Source organism: Solea solea, chromosome 8 (genome assembly GCF_958295425.1).
Source record: "Solea solea chromosome 8, fSolSol10.1, whole genome shotgun sequence".
NCBI lineage: Eukaryota > Metazoa > Chordata > Actinopteri > Pleuronectiformes > Soleidae > Solea > Solea solea.
The window spans coordinates 12,413,341-12,435,338 of record NC_081141.1 but is presented as its reverse complement, the minus strand read 5'-3'; the positions used below and the strand labels follow the sequence as shown (position 1 = coordinate 12,435,338).

The 21,998-nt window shown below is 38.6% G+C and overlaps 1 protein-coding gene across 2 annotated transcripts in view; it reads left to right on the top strand.

Annotated features, from left to right (window-relative positions):
- The window catches only part of kremen1 (kringle containing transmembrane protein 1), a 55,951-nt gene extending 42,146 nt beyond the window's left edge, over positions 1 to 13,805 (top strand). The window contains exons 4-9 of one of the 2 annotated variants that reach the window (XM_058636999.1): positions 4,029 to 4,153; positions 5,872 to 6,025; positions 6,542 to 6,874; positions 9,336 to 9,572; positions 10,109 to 10,193; positions 11,037 to 13,805. In XM_058636999.1, the coding sequence (XP_058492982.1) occupies positions 4,029 to 4,153; positions 5,872 to 6,025; positions 6,542 to 6,874; positions 9,336 to 9,572; positions 10,109 to 10,193; positions 11,037 to 11,196 (1,094 nt within the window). In that variant the 3' untranslated portion in view covers positions 11,197 to 13,805. The remainder of the gene's footprint in view (positions 1 to 4,028; positions 4,154 to 5,871; positions 6,026 to 6,541; positions 6,875 to 9,335; positions 9,573 to 10,108; positions 10,194 to 11,036) is intronic. The other variant, XM_058637000.1, reaches the window with a different exon arrangement.
- The last annotated feature ends 8,193 nt before the right edge of the window (positions 13,806 to 21,998 follow it).

Genomic DNA, 21,998 nt, shown 5'->3' with positions numbered 1-21,998 from the left:
CTTTGTGACAACACACAAGCAACTGTCAACAGAACAATATCGCGAGACAAGAAGTTTTTACTGAAAAGGTTAAATAAAAGGAATATGGTGTGCATTGTGCAGTGGCCATGAATCAGAAATATATCTCAGTGCTCTAATTTTTATGTTTTATTAGATCAATTTTTGTTTTATTAAAGTTTTATTACAGGCTCCTGTGTTTTTATTGCCATCATAGCTTCTCAAACAGTGAGAGACACATTCTCTAAACCCCTCTAGTGTTTTAACTGTGATTATAAAGCAGGGACTTTTTGAAGGTTCAGTACTCCTTAAGGATTCATATTCTCTTTCTCTCTTTGCCTTACCTCATCTTTTAAGTGAAATTATCTCACATATTATTGGTGGGCGGATGCAAGCAAAGCAAAAGCGAGACACCCAGAGTCTTATTAAAAATAACAACAACACTTCTTTAACTCCATCCCACTCCCCGTGTATCTGCCCGTGTTTTTCTCTCGATTTCTTTTACTCCTTTGCTTCCAGATGTCACAGGAATTTATATCTATAATTATGTTTCCTTAATCACACGTTTGCACCCCCCTCACTCCCCCAGCTCATCAACCTCACATGCTCTCCCTGCTAAGTGTACTTGCCAAAGCCTGCTGGAAATGTTTGATGTTGTTTGTTATATTCCCGTGTATTGTTCCTCGCTCTTCCTCGCTGATGTGATTTGGGTTGGCGTCATTGTTGTGTCTGCTGCACCGACAGAAGTGTCTCCTGTTCCCTTGCTAGACAGACACCCATGGCAGTTTGTTGTTCTGCTTGCCGCCGCCTGTCTGCATCACACCGCATTGCACTGGGAAGGCCAAGTAACTGCTCTTTCCCGAGCTGCCAGGTTGTGATGAGTCTGGCTGCGGTTGAGCTTGTTTAGCTTTTTTCTGTCTTTTCTTTTTTTTTGTATTCTTTTTTTTGAAACCTTTGTGGGAGTCCCCTCCCAACGGCTCTGATCTCCTGAGGTTTTCAGAGGTCTGGTTTGGGCTGACTAGAGAATTTATGCACCTTGTGTTTCCTCCATTTCTCCCCTCTGGCTTGTAAAGTGTAAATTCCAACAGTTGCTTTGAAGTGTTTTGAACGTGTTTGTGTGCATGCTTTTTTTTCTTTAATTGTACATGTAGACATTTGCACTTGTTGCACCTGCAAAGCAGATGTTTTTTAAGGGACAACGCTTCGCTCAGGGGTTTCCATGCCAGGACATTTTTGCATTGACTTATTTTTAATCAATTCTATGCATGCAGGGAAGGTGACACCTTCTATGTCTTCTCTTCCATACAAATCTCAAACGATCTCGTGAAGCTATAGTGCCTCACAGCCTCTGGGACCAAAAGGGGACAAAGACAGATAAATTGACTGTAGTCTGCAATCTTCTTGTCAAAGCAGAGTGAAAAAAAGAGCACTGCTGCCTGTAATCTGGCTGATGGCCCTGCAGTGGGATTTTCTCTTCCAATTATCAAAAGCTCCATTGAAGTGGTACCTGCTTGCCTTGTTCAGTTTGCTGGTTCCAAAACAAGTGTTTATATATGTCCCCCTTTTACCATCTTACTGGGATTACTCTATACTATAAAAAAAAGAAGAAGAAAATGATGTTACCCTGAAAATATGAAGCGCCTGGAACATTCCTATGAATGTGATGTCTGCCTTAAACCTGTCATGTAATCCAGTTAGTAAATCTGTAGGTGTGCATCATGTTCCTCTTAAATTATTCAGACAACACATGACGCTCAGGTTTGATACTGCATAAAAAATGTAATGCCATTCTGAGGGAGTTTGTCTGACTTTGTCGTCAAGCGTTGAGTCATCTGACAAACACATTATTTTTACTGCCCCCCTCTCTGCTGGTCTGATTCTCTTAATTTCCCCCACTTCACCTTTTTTTTCCTCCCCCGTCTGTGGTGGACTTTCTTCTGTGCAACAACTTGTGTGGAATCTAAAACATGTCATACGTTTTCTTTCTTTTTTTTACATAAACAGAATGAATTTGTAGCATCTGTTGAGCAAGATGAGGAGATTTCATCGCAGTCCAGTTAACATTGGCCACAGCTGGCACCTGCACATGTGGAAGTTATCAAGGTTACTCTAGTTCATGAAGGTCGTTTTTTCATGATGCTTCTCAACTATGATGATATTCAAATTGAGTTGCATACTCATCCGTACATCTTTCTTCTTCAGCATAACCAATATAAAGTCAAACTTGAATCAGGACAAACTTGTAAAAAAAGTGTTTTTCAGTTCCTTAGTTCTAACAACGTTGGTTCCAGTTGTTGACAAGCAGAACATGCTGACTTTGAGCAGACTGCATTCAAATGTGTGAGAGAAAAAGGATCCCACAACTCAGAGGTGTTCAGTTCTAAGGCACGATGTTGGTCAAGGGACAAATGGCTCCACAGTGTCTATTTGTAGCACCCAAAAAGCAAGATATTGTTGTTGTTTCCATGTGAGATCCCACCCGTGGAAATAGCACAATATATAAGTGTCCTGCTTTTATCAGAGCGACGTGTCAAACACTTAATTGCTGCTTTCCTCTTTGTATGTAGACAAATATATGTAGACTTGATACAAACCATCAGAAAAGAGTCACAAAGAAAGACAGAAAGAAAGAACGTCACAAGCTTCCATTATTTATTTAAAGAGCTTTGAATTATACTATACTATACTTATACACTATCACACAGTGTGCTCTGTATGATTTGTACTTCATTTAATGTATCATCAAATACACAAATAGTTGATGCTTGTGGAAGTGCAAGAACATTTTAGAATATCGTATGCGTTTAATTGTTGCCTCCTTTCAAAGCAGCGCCGACCAATCATTTGTACATGTCTTTTCTGTCTCTTTGAAATTTGTTCCGTTGTTCCCGGTGCATGCAGTGGAAATGACTTTCGAATCATACATTTTCTTTGGTTTGTCAAATTCGTATCACCCCCAGAATATGGAAATGAAACAAGAGTAAGACTGGAGACTGAAGGTCGGAATCGTAAGGAATAACAAATGATAACTATGATTCGACTGCCTGAGGCTTTGTTGCCACTTCCCAAGCTATTATTTCGAATTCAAAGATGTGGCAGTGTTTTTGAATCCACTGCTGTGTATGAAAAGAAAATGAAATAAAATAATTTGAGACAGCTTATTTCTTTATATGTATATCTCTTCCGAAAGAGTTTGGACCCCCAGAAGGAACTCCTAAAACTTGTAGAAACAAATCATTTGAGTTTGGGTGTCTGATCTGAATGGCTCCTTGGCACCTCCCAGAAGATTTTGTAGACCCAGAAATTGGTTGAGGAATTAGGCATCGCATCTGGCCTGGGGAGGTGAAAAGTGTTGCTGGGGATAGGGATGTCTGGAACACCTGGCTTAGCCTGTTTCCACCATGATGCAACTTTGTAGTTGTAGCAGTATGAAAACTGAATCTTGATCAAGACCCAAAGTGTTGGATTTCCTGGTGGTGCTATTTGTCTATTTCTCTCTTGCAAGGTGCCACGTAACATGTTGTATTTCTCCCACTATCTGACTTTAAAGAATACAATCTCTTATACCACACACATTTGAATTAGTTGCTCTCATATCTGACTGGGTACATTTTCTAGATTCCAGCTTTGTCTCTCAAGCATCTTGTCTTTCTTTACCCTCCTGTTCTCTACCAGCCTTATCTTCCTCCCTTTTCTTTTCAGTGGCCACATTGTTGCTTGCCGACTGGAAATACACACCAACACAGAACTGAATATTTGTGGAGTGTGTCACCTTAGGGGACAGGGGTCTTTGGCCTTAGGTCTGTGAGGCATAAACAACTCAAGAGTACAACTCAGAGGAACCCATGACATAAGTAATACTGTGTTCAAACCACAACAATAATTGGGACTGTGCCTGGAAGGCTGCGTTTACCAATCCAATTGAAAAAAAGAAAAGAGACAAAAAAGGCCATTATATTTGTACCGGAAATTCTAATCGACAGCCTGTGATGAGAGTGGTGTATTTGATTATTCTTGTTTTCTCTCTGCAGTGCCTGGGAACTTAGGCTGCTTCAAAGACAGCGGTAACCCACCCACCCTGTCGGGCACCAGTGAGACCTCCACCAAGCTCACCATTCAGAACTGTATCAGCTTCTGTCGCAAGCAGAGATACAAGGTAAGATTTCAAACAAAAGGAATCTGTGTTGATGCTGCTGTCGGCAGAGATGTGGCTCCTGATTGGATTAAGTGTTGTGAATGTTGAAAGTTTCTCCACACCTGGTATTAACATCCGTTTTGAATGAGCCAATCAAATTCAGATTGCACAGGTCAGGTCAGGTCAGGTCTGATACTAATCTATCCTGAATGCGTCCCCACATCCAGTCACAAAAAACACATTATAGGTGGTTTGAGGATGTTATTAGGATTGAGGATATGGCCAGTCGTATTTTCACTTTTTTGTTTTTGCACTAATCAGCACGGATGTGTTAATTATTTGTATTCACTGCCTGATTATCACATGAGGCTTTTTGTAATCGGTCCATTTTTATTTCATGTTACAGCAGCATGAATAGAGCATTGAGTCATTCAGCTTCTCTCTCTTTGACATCAAAAACATGTATACGGTCAGACTAGTTAAAAACATCATTTCATTCTCACTAAAATTAAATTTCGCTTGTGTCCTCAGTTGTTCATGTGTCCCCTCTCATTTTATAAATAAGCTTTGGCAAGCTTTTATGTAAATAATCTGTATTCATGAGCACTTTACTGACAATTATCCGAGTGCGGTCTATACCCTCTTCATACAGCCATCATAAGTCTTTGTTTCAAATGTTGCAAACCAACCAGCAGATGATAAATAATTGCAGCAATCAAGGCTGACAACCGGAAATGAACGATTATGAGCCTTTTCGCCCCCCCCCCTCCCTTTCAATCCGTGTTTCTCTCTATCTCTGTATCTGGCACGCCATTTTCCCAAACTGAAAACAGTGCCAGGTGTTCATTCTTGGTCTCAGCAGATCCGGTTCAGCTTCGTCTGCATTGACAGGTACTGACAGCTTCTGCCTCCCCCCCATCCTTCAGCAGATGGTACGGGATGCGGTGGCAGATTGGCACCGCCTGCCTATCCTTGAACTGTCACTGTCCATGAAATGTCTTGTGCTTGGAAGTACGAATCCCATGTGACTTTTTGACAAAGAGCATGCCTGATGAGTGAGGCAGCGATTCGTCGCCTGTATTCACACTGGTGTCCTCAAACGTTTATTCATCAGATAGAATAATGAAACAAGGATGTAGCTTGACACGTCGTGGCGGGAGCAGAGGCTGCATGAATTCCTGGTCCATGAGGCGAAGACGGGGAAATGATGCAGTACCTACAGTTGTGTGAATTCATTTCGGGCCTGACAATTGGACAATGGTGTCCATTTGAATGAAGGACAAAAGTTCTTTTGAGAACAAGCAGCCAGTGGTGGCGAGGTCAAGATGTGTGAAGGTTTTTTGACGTGTCGCATTTCTGCGTTGACGCGAAGAGTTCGTTGGGAATGCTGAGTCAGAGATTCAACAACAACAGTTTTGATTGGAAAGAAGGAAAAGTTCTTATTGTGCTGAGTTCTCTTCATTACATTCTCTGTGTCGCTGTGTGTTTGAAATCAGACCTCTAAACTGCGCAGTGGTTGTGGTTATTCCCGACTCGGATTAAAGCATCGTGTAATCTTGTGAGAAAGATTGGACATGTTATAATCGACAAGAGCAAAACAGCCAAAATGATCATGTTTCCTCCACAAAACATGTTCGGCCGTATAAAATAAATAGTATCATAAAAAGATTTATTCAGGTTTGGTTTTTTTCAATTGCAAATGAGATGATTTGCATAACTCCTTTTGGTTTTTTTTGCAGCTCGCTGGTATGGAGTCAGGATACGCCTGTTTCTGCGGCAATGAAGTGGACCTGCATGACCACGGCGAGTCACCCAGCAAGGAGTGTAACCATGTTTGTTTCGGTGACCACACACAGCCCTGTGGCGGAGACGGCTGGGTCATCATCTTTGATAGTGAGTGTTGTCTGTGTCTGATTCCACTATCTTTTCCAGGGCTTTCATTTCAAATAAAGTCAAATGAACTGAGAACAAATTTCAAGAGCAGATTTCCGAACTGTCTGTATTTGTTGTAGTACTTGATGTTGCATATTATTAACAACTCTCAGAGTCATTTAACTGAATCAGGCTCCTCGTTGACAGAAGACATAAACACTCCCCCTTTCCCCATCTTCAACTGCAGTTACACCTACAGGATTACACACTACTGCACATTAAAGTTTATGGTTTACAATCCTTTACATTATATATGTAAGTTAAACTTTTCTCATTGAGATATTCTTCATAAGGTTTTGAAAGAAGTTAAATAAGTAGAACTGTGTGTTTTTAGCAATATTTATGAAGAATTGTTTCATACTTTTAGTCCTAAGGTTTAAAGAAGTCATAGAAAATAAAATTTCCCCTTTTTTTAGGCAAGAACACATTTTTGGAGAAAACATCAATAAAAAAAAGTTTTTCTCCTCCTTCTTCCAGCCCGAGTAGGAGCCTGCGGTGGGAATTACACCTCTCCATCAGGAGTGATCTACTCCCCTGATTTCCCTGATAAGTACTCAGCTGGCCGTGTTTGCTACTGGACTATCCAGGTCCCTGGAGCCTCTGCTCTCCTCTTCAACTTCACCTTCTTCGACATTTCCGATCAGACAGACATGGTGGAGCTACTCGATGGCTACACCAACAAGGTGGTGGCGCGCTTTGACTGGCGCAGCCAGCCACGAGAGCCGGTGAACGTCACTGGTGACTCCGCCATACTCTACTTCTACTCGGACCGCACTAACCAAGCCCAGGGATTCGCTCTGCTCTACCAGGGTAAGAATTCATCAACTATCAAAGAGGAACTTTGTTAAAAATATAAAAGTCTATAATTCACTTCATCACTTTTCACCACCGGTGCCTTCTCTGAACTACATAATCTCCTCAAATCCTCAGCAACAGCCACATTTGCATGCTCAGGTGTGGGCTGGGCTGCCAGCTCTATAGGATAGATTTGCATTACAGGCCTGGTTTAGTGGAACAATGCATGTTTACTCTGTGAGGCAGTTGTCATGCCATTGGCAAGCCCTTTTCTCTTTTCATTTGTTAGTCAATGTCTGACCACCGCGGGTGATTCTGCATATTTAAATTATGTTTTGAATGTTGTTAGGAGCGCGGCCTCTTATCAACTTATAGCAGGCTGCTTTGCTTCTCTGAAGTGTCTTCCTTGGTGAATTGCACTTTTTTTTTTATGCCACCTACATACAAAACACTGTGATACGATGTGTCGTGCTTTTTGATATTGCGATTTGACTTCAGAGCACACGCACAGCCGAGGAAACTGTTTTGCAAATTTAGAAACCTCACAGTGAATTATTTCATCTCGCTCTAGACTAATCTTGGAAAGGGAAAGCTGTCCTTTTTTGTTATATTGTCGTCTCTCGTGATGCGTGTCTCTGTGAATGTTCAGAATGAACTGAATGTGATTTAATAGATTAATTTCTGCAGACATGCAGGCAGCACAACTCAGATATAATACAATCTGCTCCCTCTCTACCTCCCTTTGTAATTATATGTCCCTCGCCTGGTGGTCCTACAGTAAGCGCAATATTAAAGGGTCCAAATCCTCTGACCACTGGGCAGGCACAAACATTCTGCTCATGTCTTGGTTCTTCTTTTTTTTCTGGCCCAATCCAACATTTAGAACTGATGAATCTTATATCTCCTCAGTGGCAGACGGATGGTGTGTTTCTTTGACGTTTCTCTGACTTTGAAGCGTGGTATTTTGTTTGCGAATGGGGAGCATGTGATAAGTTCTGGGAACACCACTGTCAGGTTGAGTTATGTGAGGATATATAGATTGGATTCTCACGAGAAGCATCCTGGATGGAGAAAAGTCTACTTTCAAAATCATGGTGATTTTTAAATAAATCCCATCTATGTTTAGTGGAAATAAATGAAAGTCAGCAGAAGCTTTTTTTTAGGGTATCACTTTCCTCTGGGAAAAAAAAAACATAAATGAGTTGCAATAGTCCACAATCTCTGGAAATGTGGTTTTATGAAGCAAACTGCCCATCTGGTGCAAGCAGGTTGAAAGAGAAATTATTGCAAATGGAAGTGAATCATGTCTGGGGCATAGAAGAGCTCTCAACACCGCAGGTTTACAGCACAGTCAGTCCGTGTCTTAACAATGCAGCTGGTCTTAAATAGTCACTCGTGTATATACTTTGAACAGCATGATCAACACAACCTATCCTATTACTGTGTGTTTCATGCAACAGGCGTGTTTACCCACAGGAATGATTACAGGCGTGTTCAGTGATCACTCAGCTTTTCCTCTGATCCACTGCGCAGCGCTCCTCTCCATGAAAATCTATGAGAAGTACAAATAGTCACAGGTGATCGGATATGTTGGAGAGAACTGGAATAGTAGTATTTTTAGGTCTGGGTTTGAGTAAGAAAAGGCTCTTCGAGAGTGCATAACTCTGCCAGAGCATGAAAACATTTCCTGGAAATGTCCAGTTCTACAAATATGACCCAGGATTTTGTGGGTTTATCCTTGAGTCATGAACTCATGCTGCATCCCTTCACAAAATATCCAGGAAATGTGTTCAGTAGGTTTTGAATCAGTGTCAGCTGTTTACATGGCTGTTACCTGTTACTGACAAATTAAGTATTTTAATTTCATATATTTTTTTCCAATATAGGTTTTGAGAATATAAGTTAAAATAATATTATGTTATCAAACTAATGAAAACAGTGTTGTGCTGTGCAGATGTTTGGTCAAAGCACAGGTGTGTCATGGAAATGAACGCTGACATTATTATTTATTGCGTGACAAGAAAGTTTAACACCTTGTTTTCAATGTCATTAGAATATAATGACGTTTAATGACACACTATAGATGCTGTTACTTAAAGTGTCTATAATTATATCAATTATTGCCCCACCCAAACTTTAAAACCGTATTACTATACTATAAAATCCCCCTTTGGCATGAGAACATGTTTTTTCCATTGAATTAGAAATACCTGCTGGTTGCCCAAGCGTAGTATCATCTATCAGGTTAAAATGTCATTTTAGCATATGTGTGTGCGTTTGAGAGGGATTTTGAGAGACTCAATATGACTTTACCAGAAACTGCAGCGCATGACAAAGGGATTTTTGGGTCCTGATCGGCATTAAAGGTCTATTTCTGCCACGACGAAATCATCAGATTGGTTTCCAGTAGTTCAGTAGATTCTAATCTAATCTAATGTAAACAACATTAATCTCCCTGTTTGCATTCTTGTTGTAGCACTGAGAAGCCAAGACACCAGAACAATGGAGGCTGAAGGAGACGGTGAGGATGAAGGAGAGAACATCCCCAGCACGACGGGGCCACAGTTGGCTGGTGGCATCACTGAGAGATCCAACAGTACCTCGAATGGACGCTCCCAGATCCTCTACGTGATCACGTCCAGCCCCGGTAAACCGGAGCACAACATGCCAGGTCAGTGGGCTGGACGCGGCGAGACCACCGGCCACAGAGCTAGTATGTTAACACTCACGATACACTGCATCCACTGCACTCGTCTTTCCCTCTGTCTGGAAGGTTTCTTCACTGACGCGCCCATTTAGCTGACCTTCTTTCCGTGAATGCTCGTGAAACATCTTGGTCTGTTAAGATGTTTCTGGAAGCTCACAGTGACCTCCTGTGATCAGACATAGAAGTAATTCTATGTGTCACTTAGTTTTCTCCCCCTCTGTCAGGGTCTCCCTGCTGATCCCAATCAGGCCTCCTGTCAAAGCCTCTTGGGATGGACTGACGTATTCTGTTCTTCAAACATTATTGTTTCCAAACCCTGTCTCAGAGGGCTATCTGGTGTATTTCTCAACCAGAGGGGAACAGATGTGCACTGATGATGCATCACTGTCTCTTGACAATGTGCTGGCTGAACACTGCTAACAGGTGTGCCAGCGGTGCTTGAATAGTTCTTTGCTTGCTAATCCTTTCAGTCTGCCTCGTTTTGTTTTCACTACGTGACACAATATCTGATGTCTTGTTGCTGTGGTTCTCCCTCGCTGCAGTGTGGACCATCTACGCGCTGGCCGCCCTCCTGATACTCACTGTCATAGCCATGGTAGCGAAGCTGCTGCTGCATATCACAGTCAAGTGAGTATGAGAATGTCTGCGGGTTTGCATGATCAGCCAAGCATCAAATGTCAAAGCACTTGTCTTCAGTATTACATTTTCATGCACGTCCTATTGGGGAAAAGATGAAAGGACAGGATGACATTCAGATTCAGTGTAGAACCTCAATGTGATTCCAACATTTTACAAATTCTTCCAATGCCGGAACTTTTTGTTTGGACACAGTCCTGTGCAAGTTATTACATCTACGTGTTACTTTCAGCTCATTAATGAATAACTGGAGCCCGTCTAATAATCCAGCTTGCACTGCCAACTGGTGGCCACAACTCGCCGTTTCCACTCTGTGGCTTCGTCTGTCCTCCTCTACCCTCTTATGCAATTGTAATAGCTTCCACTCTTTAATGTTGAAATGGAGAAGTTTTAGTTTGTTCCAAAGCCAAGTTTGTGATTTACCGCTGGCCTTCTCTCTGTTTTTGATTGCTTAAAAAAAGAAAAACGACTTTGAATCTTTTAATGTTGTCGTGAGTGACAAATTTATTTAAATTATGTGTAAAAATAAAAAAAAGGAAAAAAGGGTTCTGTAAGTAAATCTATGAGAAACTTTTCCAGCACTGCACAAAGAGGCAATCCTCTTGGTTCTCTGTGAATAAAGGCCCTCCCAATCTCACTCACACCCAACTATGCTCTTTAAAAAATTGCAATTAATGCAAAATACAGCCTTTAAACACATCTCCTACGTCCCTTTATGGCTGTCTGACATTTTTTTAGGTGGTGTCTACAATAAGTCAGGTGTCACATGTATGTATTGATAATGCTCTCTCTTCCTCTTTTCTCTCTACCTCTTCTCTTTCCTTTCTTTCACAGGTCCCCCAACATCCCGACAGTCAGTGGTTCAGACAGCTGCAGCCAGAGCACAGCATCGTCTGAGCCCTGGATCATCCTGTACCGACCCTCTACCATCTCCCTCTTCAAGAAGAAGCTAAAGAACCACCACGGCGACCTCAGCCCCCTGGTGGGCAACTAGCATTACTGCTGCGCTCAACCATTAACCAGACGCCACCTCCACCCACAACTAATCTGTACAAGGGCCACTAGGTGTTATGTCCTCAGACAATGAAACTACGGGAGGCGCTACACTAACAAGCCAATAGCGGAGTGGCTAAAGACAATGACTGAGTGATTGCCACTGAATGGCCCATGTACCAAACGTGGCTTGGCTCTCCCAGCATGCTCAGCACCAAAGGAAAGAGGGGCTGTCAGTGGCCACGGTGTGGGAGAGGAGAACAGGGATGGGATGGGATGGATGAAAATCTGTTGCTCTAACAAAAATACAAGGACGCTTTAGACATGCAGAAGGTTCCTTCTGCTCGGCAAGGTTCCATTTCAGTCACCCACCGATGTCTCTAACAACCAGCACACGTCCGGACTGCAGGCCCACCAGTGATGTCACAACACAGGCAGGTGCCGAAGAATGGCTCGCTTCACTGTTCAGTTATGGACACGCTTCACTGTCACTGTGGCTCCCAGATCATCGTCAGGACAGTATGAAGAAACACATACACACATACTGTATGCTGTAACCCTGTAACAGCTCTTTACAGCTCTTTTAACTGCCTCAACCCTTCCATACAAAGAGTTATTTGTGTAATTATTTGACTTTTATATGCAAAGTGCTGGTGTTTCTTTTTGTTGTGCTTTACATAGAAAAAAAAAAAAACGTGCTCTCTGAGGAGAGAGGGAAACAGGATATGAAATGTCTCACAGAAATTAGATATCGCAGCACTTTGGAGTTGAATCACTTGGTGTAAAATAAAAAGATCAGAGAGAGAAAGAGAGTGCGCTCACCCACACACTTGCTCAGTGCTCATGTGGAACTGGGTGGAGAGATGAAGTTGGGGAGGGGGGGGTGGCAGTCTGTAGACTAACTGCCATTTAGGGAGATATGGGAAGATCTGAGGGCTTTTTTCCCCTTCTAGTTTGTGGGTGGGAATCCTTTCCGGTTTGATGGTGTTCAAGTGCCTTTTGAATCCCCCTCTTCCACATCTCAGATTCCTCACATCTGTTTCTTTCATGAAGCGAGTGGGGTCTTACACAAATCTCTGCACTTTTGAAAAAAAATAAAAAATTCTGTGTGGATGTAAAGAATTTCATTCCAAAAAGGGATTTCCACCTCTTAAATGTAAATAAGAAGAAAAAAAATGCCATATCTTGTACAGTGATTGAAATAGTCTTTTTAACCATAGTGCACTCAACCAAACACCTCTCCAAACTGGATGTTTTACATTTTTGTTGATCGATCATTTGTTGTTTTGTTTTGTTTCCAAACTGAACACATAGCTTTTTGGATCGGACATCTTCATAATATTGTAACAAAAAAAGAAAACGTTTGTCTCTAATTTCTGTCTATGCTCTTATGTGTAGTGTTGGACACTTACTGAACATATTGTTCACATTAAGTTTTCTTTTGATGACGGGGGGTGAATAGTGTTGTACATTGTGTAATTCAGTGTGGGAAAGATGATATTTATATCCCCACTCTTTCATTTTGTGTCTAAGGATTCGAGAGACCTTTCAAAGTACTTTTTGTACTCAATCGCTCAAAAGAAGAATGCATTTTCTTCTCTCTTTAAACAGCAGTAAGTGGCCTAAAAATCACATGGTGCTGCACTCTGTGAAATTGTGACCAGTCACCTTGATTTCAGGCCAAAAGAAACAGAAACAAAACCAAAAGCACTCACGGCACTATGCACGAGCTCTTGATAGATTCTCCGTTTTCTGTGCATTGCTGTGACATTTAAACTGCGTGAAGGGTCAAAGTCCACTAGTATGCCACTGGCATAGTAACTAGCCTTTTCCTACTGTGGGACTGGATGTTAGTGTGGGCTTCTGCAGATGGTCACCCCAAAGATTATGAATTAACCACCAGGAGAAACTTAAAAACTGGCCATAAAGCAATGCACTTACATTTAGAGACCGTACTAACACAGTTGAGCACTTGAGACAAAAAGGTCAGTTTTTACACATTATATAGCAGCATAGTCACATTTATCGGATTATATCTGAGTGAAAACTCATGAGGAGACCTTTTTGTTTGTTAAAAAAATAAAAAGCAACCCTGCTTTGCTCGGCTCGCCTGTTCATCTGGAACTCGTGGTAATTATTGCAAGACGAGAGCACGCGCCTCAGGGTCTGTAATGGTCAGAGCAGACGGAGCGAGAAGTGTAGATGTGACAATGATGAGGCATTAATGAGATAATTGTACATTGAAAGTCTAACACAAGCCACATCAAAATCCGGCCGTTTAACTCTTAACAAGGGTATGTTTGTAAGTCCCATTTTCACCCCTGTCCTCCAGTCAATCAGAGAATTCTTCTGAGTGGTGGAAACATTGGTGGTTGACGACATGAGAACATTCACCACAAGCCTTGTGTGAAAATGATCAGGAGGCCCCGTTAACATTGTTTTCATGAAATTGTAAATAACAAAATAGTGAAATTTTTAATTTATACGATAAATTATTGTTATTTTGTATGTGAATGGGATATACTCTATCTTTTGTATAAGTGAAGTATCTTTGTAGTTTTATTTAATGTGTCCTGGTTGCGAAATAAACACTGTATGCATGTTTCTTAAGTCTGTGCGGTGCTCGTTCTTTTATTTCGTTCCATTCCATTTATTCAATCAACGAACATAATCATAGTGATTAATTGAGTTGCCGAGAGGGACGTATGACACAGATACGTAAACAAGCTTATCCTGTTTACACATTTGAAACTTATGTGCTTTTTGTGTGAGAATCAAAAAGTGCAACGCTGATTTCGTAACAATCTGTTTGGTCTTAAAAGATTCAGTCTTCAGTGTTTCCATGATGGTGGGACATCTGCACCCCCTCATTTTCTTTCTCTGTGAAGCTAAATACTTATCAGATATGTGAAATGACTCCCAGACTGTTGGGAGATGCACACGCACACAGAGGGTGGATTTGGAGTGCCATGTGTAACCCATTCACCAACCTCCCCCAGGATGAGGTCAAGCATGCAACCTGCACATTTTAGTGGGAACAGCAGGAGTCCAGCTTCACTACTGGAACACCATGAAAAAAAAAAACAACAAACACGGTGGAACGTGTAAAAAGCTGCATGGAACACTTGGCATGTTTTTAGCTATGATGTATTAAAACATGAATGGTGTTTCTTGCATCACACTCTTGTTTTATGGGCTTGTTTCTCTGGCAAGACGACTGCAATTCCAAAGACAAACTCCCCTAAAATGTTTTCAAGTGCTTTCAAACACGTTCCTATGGAAATACATTCAGCACAGGGAGGATTTCCTGAAAACTGTGATGCTATGAGGCTTCCAAAATCCCAGATCAGGTTACCTTTGGAATCTCATGTGCTTCTGCTAAAACCACATCCTACAGCGTAAACCAAATGCAGAGTCTATTTAATAATATTGTAATCCCACTGATGATTCAGCACAGAAAAATCAAGGACAACACAGAGCTGATGGTTACAGATGATTGTGATTAATCTCATATCAGAACCACACACATTCCAGTACATGAGGATAGTAATTGTATAGTAAATGGTTCTCTCACTCCCTCTACTGGTGATAAGTGGGTTGAAATGCAGAGGCTCAATAATCTGGTATCTGATATTTGCTGTGGCACAAAAATAATAGTTTTTTCATTCAAACACAATCACAAATGTTGGTAAAATGTTGAATACATTTTTTAATTTATTATTATTTATTATATTTAATATATTATATTATTTATAAAACGTTTAATAACATTTTGATTAAATTCAAAACACACACATTCAAAATTACAAACTATTACAATTCTTGTATGAAGTTGTTGGTTGGACCTCTCACTTTCCTAAGCCCTCAGTGACGCTTAATGTGTTTTTCTCAATAGCAGACTTATCACGATTCCTCTGGGTCCCTGTGTAAAAGCCATGGCCTCTGATGCACCCAATCCCAGGCAGCCTTCCCATAGCCAGGGAAAAGAAAACGTTGTAAGCTGATCACTTTGAACCCAAGTCGACCAGTAATTAAGGCAACAATGGGACAATACAAGGCAGTGTCTGGTTACTGTAAGAACGAGAAAGTGAGAAAGAATGGAAGACAATACCTGACACTTTCTGCACTCCTGGTACTGAAGTCAGGTACATTAGGAGAGAGTAATGACAGAAAAAAAAGGGAACCCGGTATCCCATGATGAACTTGAGAAAAGAGCTGTGTCAAAGAGCTTTATCAGCCATGCAGGAACTTGTCTGTTTGGATCTGCAGCACCGTCATATACTGTACCCTGGTATGTTTGATGCCTGAGACATTCATTCTGTTATGGTAGATTCAAATTGCTCCTGAAAGCTGTTTATATACATGACTCTTCCACTTCTGCCTTCAGTGAAGTCAATTAGTGCGGAAAATAATTTAAAAAAACATGCAAAAATGTTAACAAACTGCAGCGTTTTAGATGACAAGATTTCCTGCCTCTCTCACCTTAATGCAAATTAAATAAAGTCATATCTGAAGCTGAGGTGAGTAGGTTGATTATTGACTTTACACACCACAACAGCTCTATTAGAAATAAGACAAATATTCTTAAATTTATATACATTTTCATGTTTAAGACTAGAAAATTCTGCGGCAAAATTTCAAGTATGCGTCATGCCATGCTTCTTGCTGACGATTTTGGGTGGATTGAAAGATGAAGCTTTTAGACTGGGGGTGTCCAAACTTTTAATGTGAATATGTTCGGGGGCCAATGGTCACTTCACACCTTTTTTTGTGTAGTTAAAGTTAAGTTGTAGTTAAAGTAGTTAAGTTATTTGGTGATATTCAAATTTTTGACTATAACCTTTTTGTCAAATTTTGGATGACATACTAAACTATGATTTTTTGTCAAATTTTGGACGACATACTATATAATGACTTTTTTGACTGATTTTGGACAAAATACTATACGATGACTTTTTTGATCGATTTTGGACAAAATACTATACAATGACTTTTTTGACTGATTTTGGACGACGTACTATACTATGACTTTTTTGACTGATTTTGGACGACATACTATACTATGACTTTTTTGACTCATTTTGGACAACATACTATACTATGACTTTTTTGACTCATTTTGAACGACATACTATACTATGACCTTTTTGACTGATTTTGGACGACATACTATACTATGACTTTTTTGACTGATTTCGGATGACATGCTATACTATGACCTTTTTGAGTGATTTTGGACAACATACTATACTATGACTTTTTTGACTGATTTTGGACGACATACTATACTATGACTTTTTTGACTCATTTTGGACAACATACTATACTATGACTTTTTTGACTGATTTTGAACGACATACTATACTATGACCTTTTTGACTGATTTTGGACGACATACTATACTGTGACTTTTTTGACTCATTTTGGATGACACACTATACTATGACTTTTTTGAGTGATTTTGGACGACATACTATACTATGAATTTTTGGTCTCATTTTGGACGACATACTAAACTATGACCTTTTTGTCAAATTTTGTACGACAAACTATGACTTCTTTGAGTGATGTTGGACAACATACTATACTATGACTTTTTTGATCGATTTTGGACGACATACTATTCTATGACTTTTTTGTCTCATTTTGGACGACATACTATACTATGACTTTTTTGATAGATTTTGGATGACATGCTATACTATGACTTTTTTGTCTCATTTTGGATGACATACTATACTATGACCTTTTTGAGTGATTTTGAAAGACATACTAACCTATGACTTTTTTGAGTGATTTTGGACGACAAGCTAACATATGACTTTTTTGATCGATTTTGGACGACATACTATACTATGACTTTTTTGACTGTTTTTGGACGACACACTATACTATGACTTCTTTGACTGATTTTGGACGACATACTATACTATGACTTTTTTGACTGATTTTGGACGACATACTATACTATGACTTTTTTGTCTATTTTAGACGACATACAATTCTATGACTTTTTTGACTCATTTTGGACGACATACTATACTATGACCTTTTTGAGTGATTTTGGAAGACATACTAACCTATGATTTTTTGTCTCATTTTGGACGACATACTATACTATGACCTTTTTGAGTGATTTTGGAAGACATACTAACCTATGACTTTTTTGAGTGATTTTGGACGACATACTAGCATATGACTTTTTTGATCAAATTTTGGACGACATACTATACTATACCTTTTTTGTCTCATTTTGGACGACACACTATACTATGACTTTTTCGACTCATTTTGGACGACATACTATATACTATGACTTTTTTGATCGATTTTGGACGACATACTATACTATACCTTTTTTGTCTCATTTTGGACGACACACTATACTATGACTTTTTCGACTCATTTTGGACGACATACTATATACTATGACTTTTTTGATCGATTTTGGACGACATACTATACTATGACTTTTTTGACTGATTTTGGACGACATACTATACTATGCCTTTTTTGTCCCATTTTAGACGACACACTATACTATGACCTTTTTGACTGATTTTGGACGACATACTATACTATGAGTTTTTGGTCTCATTTTGGACGACATACTAAACTATGACTTTTTTGTCAAATTTTGTACGACAAACTATACTATGACTTTTTTGATATATTTTGGATGACATGCTATACTATGACTTTTTCGACTCATTTTCGACGACATACTATATACTATGACTTTTTTGATCGATTTTGGACGACATACTATACTATGACTTTTTTGACTGATTTTGGACGACATACTATACTATGCCTTTTTTGTCCCATTTTAGATGACACACTATACTATGACCTTTTTGAGTGATTTTGGACGACATACTAACCTATGACTTTTTTGAGTGATTTTGGACAACATACTAACATATGAGTTTTTTGATCAAATTTTGGACGACATACTATATTATGACTTTTTTGATCGATTTTGGACGACATACTATACTATGACTTTTTTGACTGATTTTGGACACATACAATACTATGACTTTTTTGACTCATTTTGGACGACACACTATACTATGACTTTTTTGACTGATTTTGGACGACATACTATACTATGACTTTTTTGATCGATTTTGGACGACATACTATACTATGACTTTTTTGACTGATTTTGGATGACATGCTTTACTATGACTTTTTTGACTGATTTTGGACGACATACAATTCTATGACTTTTTTGACTCATTTTGGACGACATACTATACTATGACCTTTTTGAGTGATTTTGGAAGACATACTAACCTATGATTTTTTGTCTCATTTTGGACGACATACTATACTATGACCTTTTTGAGTGATTTTGGAAGACATACTAACCTATGACTTTTTTGAGTGATTTTGGACGACATACTAGCATATGACTTTTTTGATCAAATTTTGGACGACATACTATACTATACCTTTTTTGTCTCATTTTGGACGACACACTATACTATGACTTTTTCGACTCATTTTGGACGACATACTATATACTATGACTTTTTTGATCGATTTTGGACGACATACTATACTATACCTTTTTTGTCTCATTTTGGACGACACACTATACTATGACTTTTTCGACTCATTTTGGACGACATACTATATACTATGACTTTTTTGATCGATTTTGGACGACATACTATACTATGACTTTTTTGACTGATTTTGGACGACATACTATACTATGCCTTTTTTGTCCCATTTTAGACGACACACTATACTATGACCTTTTTGACTGATTTTGGACGACATACTATACTATGAGTTTTTGGTCTCATTTTGGACGACATACTAAACTATGACTTTTTTGTCAAATTTTGTACGACAAACTATACTATGACTTTTTTGATATATTTTGGATGACATGCTATACTATGACTTTTTCGACTCATTTTCGACGACATACTATATACTATGACTTTTTTGATCGATTTTGGACGACATACTATACTATGACTTTTTTGACTGATTTTGGACACATACAATACTATGACTTTTTTGACTCATTTTGGACGACACACTATACTATGACTTTTTTGACTGATTTTGGACGACATACTATACTATGACTTTTTTGATCGATTTTGGACGACATACTATACTATGACTTTTTTGACTGATTTTGGATGACATGCTTTACTATGACTTTTTTGACTGATTTTGGACGACATACTATACTATGACTTTTTTGACTCATTTTGGACGACAGACTATACTATGACTTTTTTGATCAATTTTGGACGACATACTATATTATGACTTTTTTGACTGATTTTGGACGACATAATATACTATGAGTTTTTGGTCTCATTTTGGACGACATACTAAACTATGACTTTTTGGTCAAATTTTGTACGACAAACTATACTATGACTTTTTTGATAGATTTTGGATGACATACTAACATATGAGTTTTTTGATCAAATTTTGGACGACATACTATATTATGACTTTTTTGATCGATTTTGGACGACATACTATACTATGACTTTTTTTATCGACTTTGGACGCCATACTATACTATGACTTTTTTGACTGATTTTGGACGACATACTATACTATGACTTTTTTGACTCATTTTGGACGACATACCATACTATGACTTTTTTGTCTCATTTTGAACGACATACTATACTATGACATTTTTGACCCATTTTGGACGACATACTATACTATGACTTTTTTGACTGATTTTGGACGACATACTATACTATGACTTTTTTGACTGATTTTGGACGACATACTATATACTATGACTTTTTTGTCACATTTTGGACGACATACTAAACTATGACCTTTTTGTCAAATTTTGTACGACAAACTATGACTTCTTTGAGTGATGTTGGACAACATACTATACTATGACTTTTTTGATCGATTTTGGACGACATACAATTCTATGACTTTTTGGTCTCATTTTGGACGACATACTATACTATGACCTTTTTGAGTGATTTTGGAAGACATACTAACCTATGACTTTTTTGAGTGATTTTGGACGACATACTAGCATATGACTTTTTTGATCAAATTTTGGACGACATACTATACTATACCTTTTTTGTCTCATTTTGGACGACACACTATACTATGACTTTTTCGACTCATTTTGGACGACATACTATATACTATGACTTTTTTGATCGATTTTGGACGACATACTATACTATGACTTTTTTGACTGATTTTGGACGACATCCTATACTATGCCTTTTTTGTCCCATTTTAGACGACACACTATACTATGACCTTTTTGACTGAATTTGGACGACATACTATACTATGAGTTTTTGGTCTCATTTTGGACGACATACTAAACTATGACTTTTTTGTCAAATTTTGTACGACAAACTATACTATGCCTTTTTTGATAGATTTTGGATGACATGCTATACTATGACTTTTTTGATCAAATTGTGGACGACATACTATACTATGACTTTTTTGACTGATTTTGGACGACATACTATACTATGACTTTTTTGACTGATTTTGGACGACATACTATACTATGACTTTTTTGACTGATTTTGGACGACATACTATAATATGAGTTTTTTTTCTCATTTTGGACGACATACTATACTATGACTTTTTTGTGTCATTTTGGACGACATACTATACTATGACTTTTTTGATCGATTTTGGACGACATACTATACTATGACTTTTTTCATGGATTTTGGACGACATACTATACTATGACTTTTTTGATCGATTTTGGACGACATACTATACTATGACTTTTTTCATGGATTTTGGACGACATACTATACTATGACTTTTTTGACTGATTTTGGACGACATACTATACTATGACTTTTTTGACTGATTTTGGACGACATACTATACTATGACTTTTTTGACTGATTTTGGACGACATACTATACTATGACTTTTTTGACTGATTTTGGACGACATACTATACTATGACTTTTTTGACTGATTTTGGACGACATACTATAATATGAGTTTTTTTTCTCATTTTGGACGACATACTATACTATGACTTTTTTGTGTCATTTTGGACGACATACTATACTATGACTTTTTTGATCGATTTTGGACGACATACTATACTATAACTTTTTTGTCTCATTTTGGATGACATACTATACTATGACTTTTTTGAGTGATTTTGGACGACATACTATACTATGACTTTTTTCATGGATTTTGGACGACATACTATACTATGACTTTTTTCATGGATTTTGGACGACATACTATACTATGACTTTTTTGACTCATTTTGGACGACATACTATACTATGACTTTTTTGACTCATTTTGGACGACATACTATACTATGACTTTTTTGACTAATTTTGGACGACATACTATACTATGACTTTTTTGACTCATTTTGGACGACATACTAAAGTATGACTTTCAGTTTGATTTTGGCAACATCATGTGTTTTGATATAAATAGCATGCCATGTTGCTTCTGGCATTTTAATTGGCTTAGCGGTCTGTAAAGCTTCCTTTTGGATGCCATCCTTCCATAGGGAACACTGGTTCGAATCCCACCACTGACAGTAACTATGACATTTTTAGGATTATAATTTATTTTGGACGACACACTATACTATGACTTTTCAGTAATTTTGGACGACATACTAACCTATGACTTTTTTGTCACATTTTGGACGACATACTAAAGTATGACTTTTTTGTCACATTATGGATGACAACTATACTATCGAGGCGAAAGGTGGTCTAGTGGTTAGCACTCTCGCCTTGCAGCGAGAAGACCTGG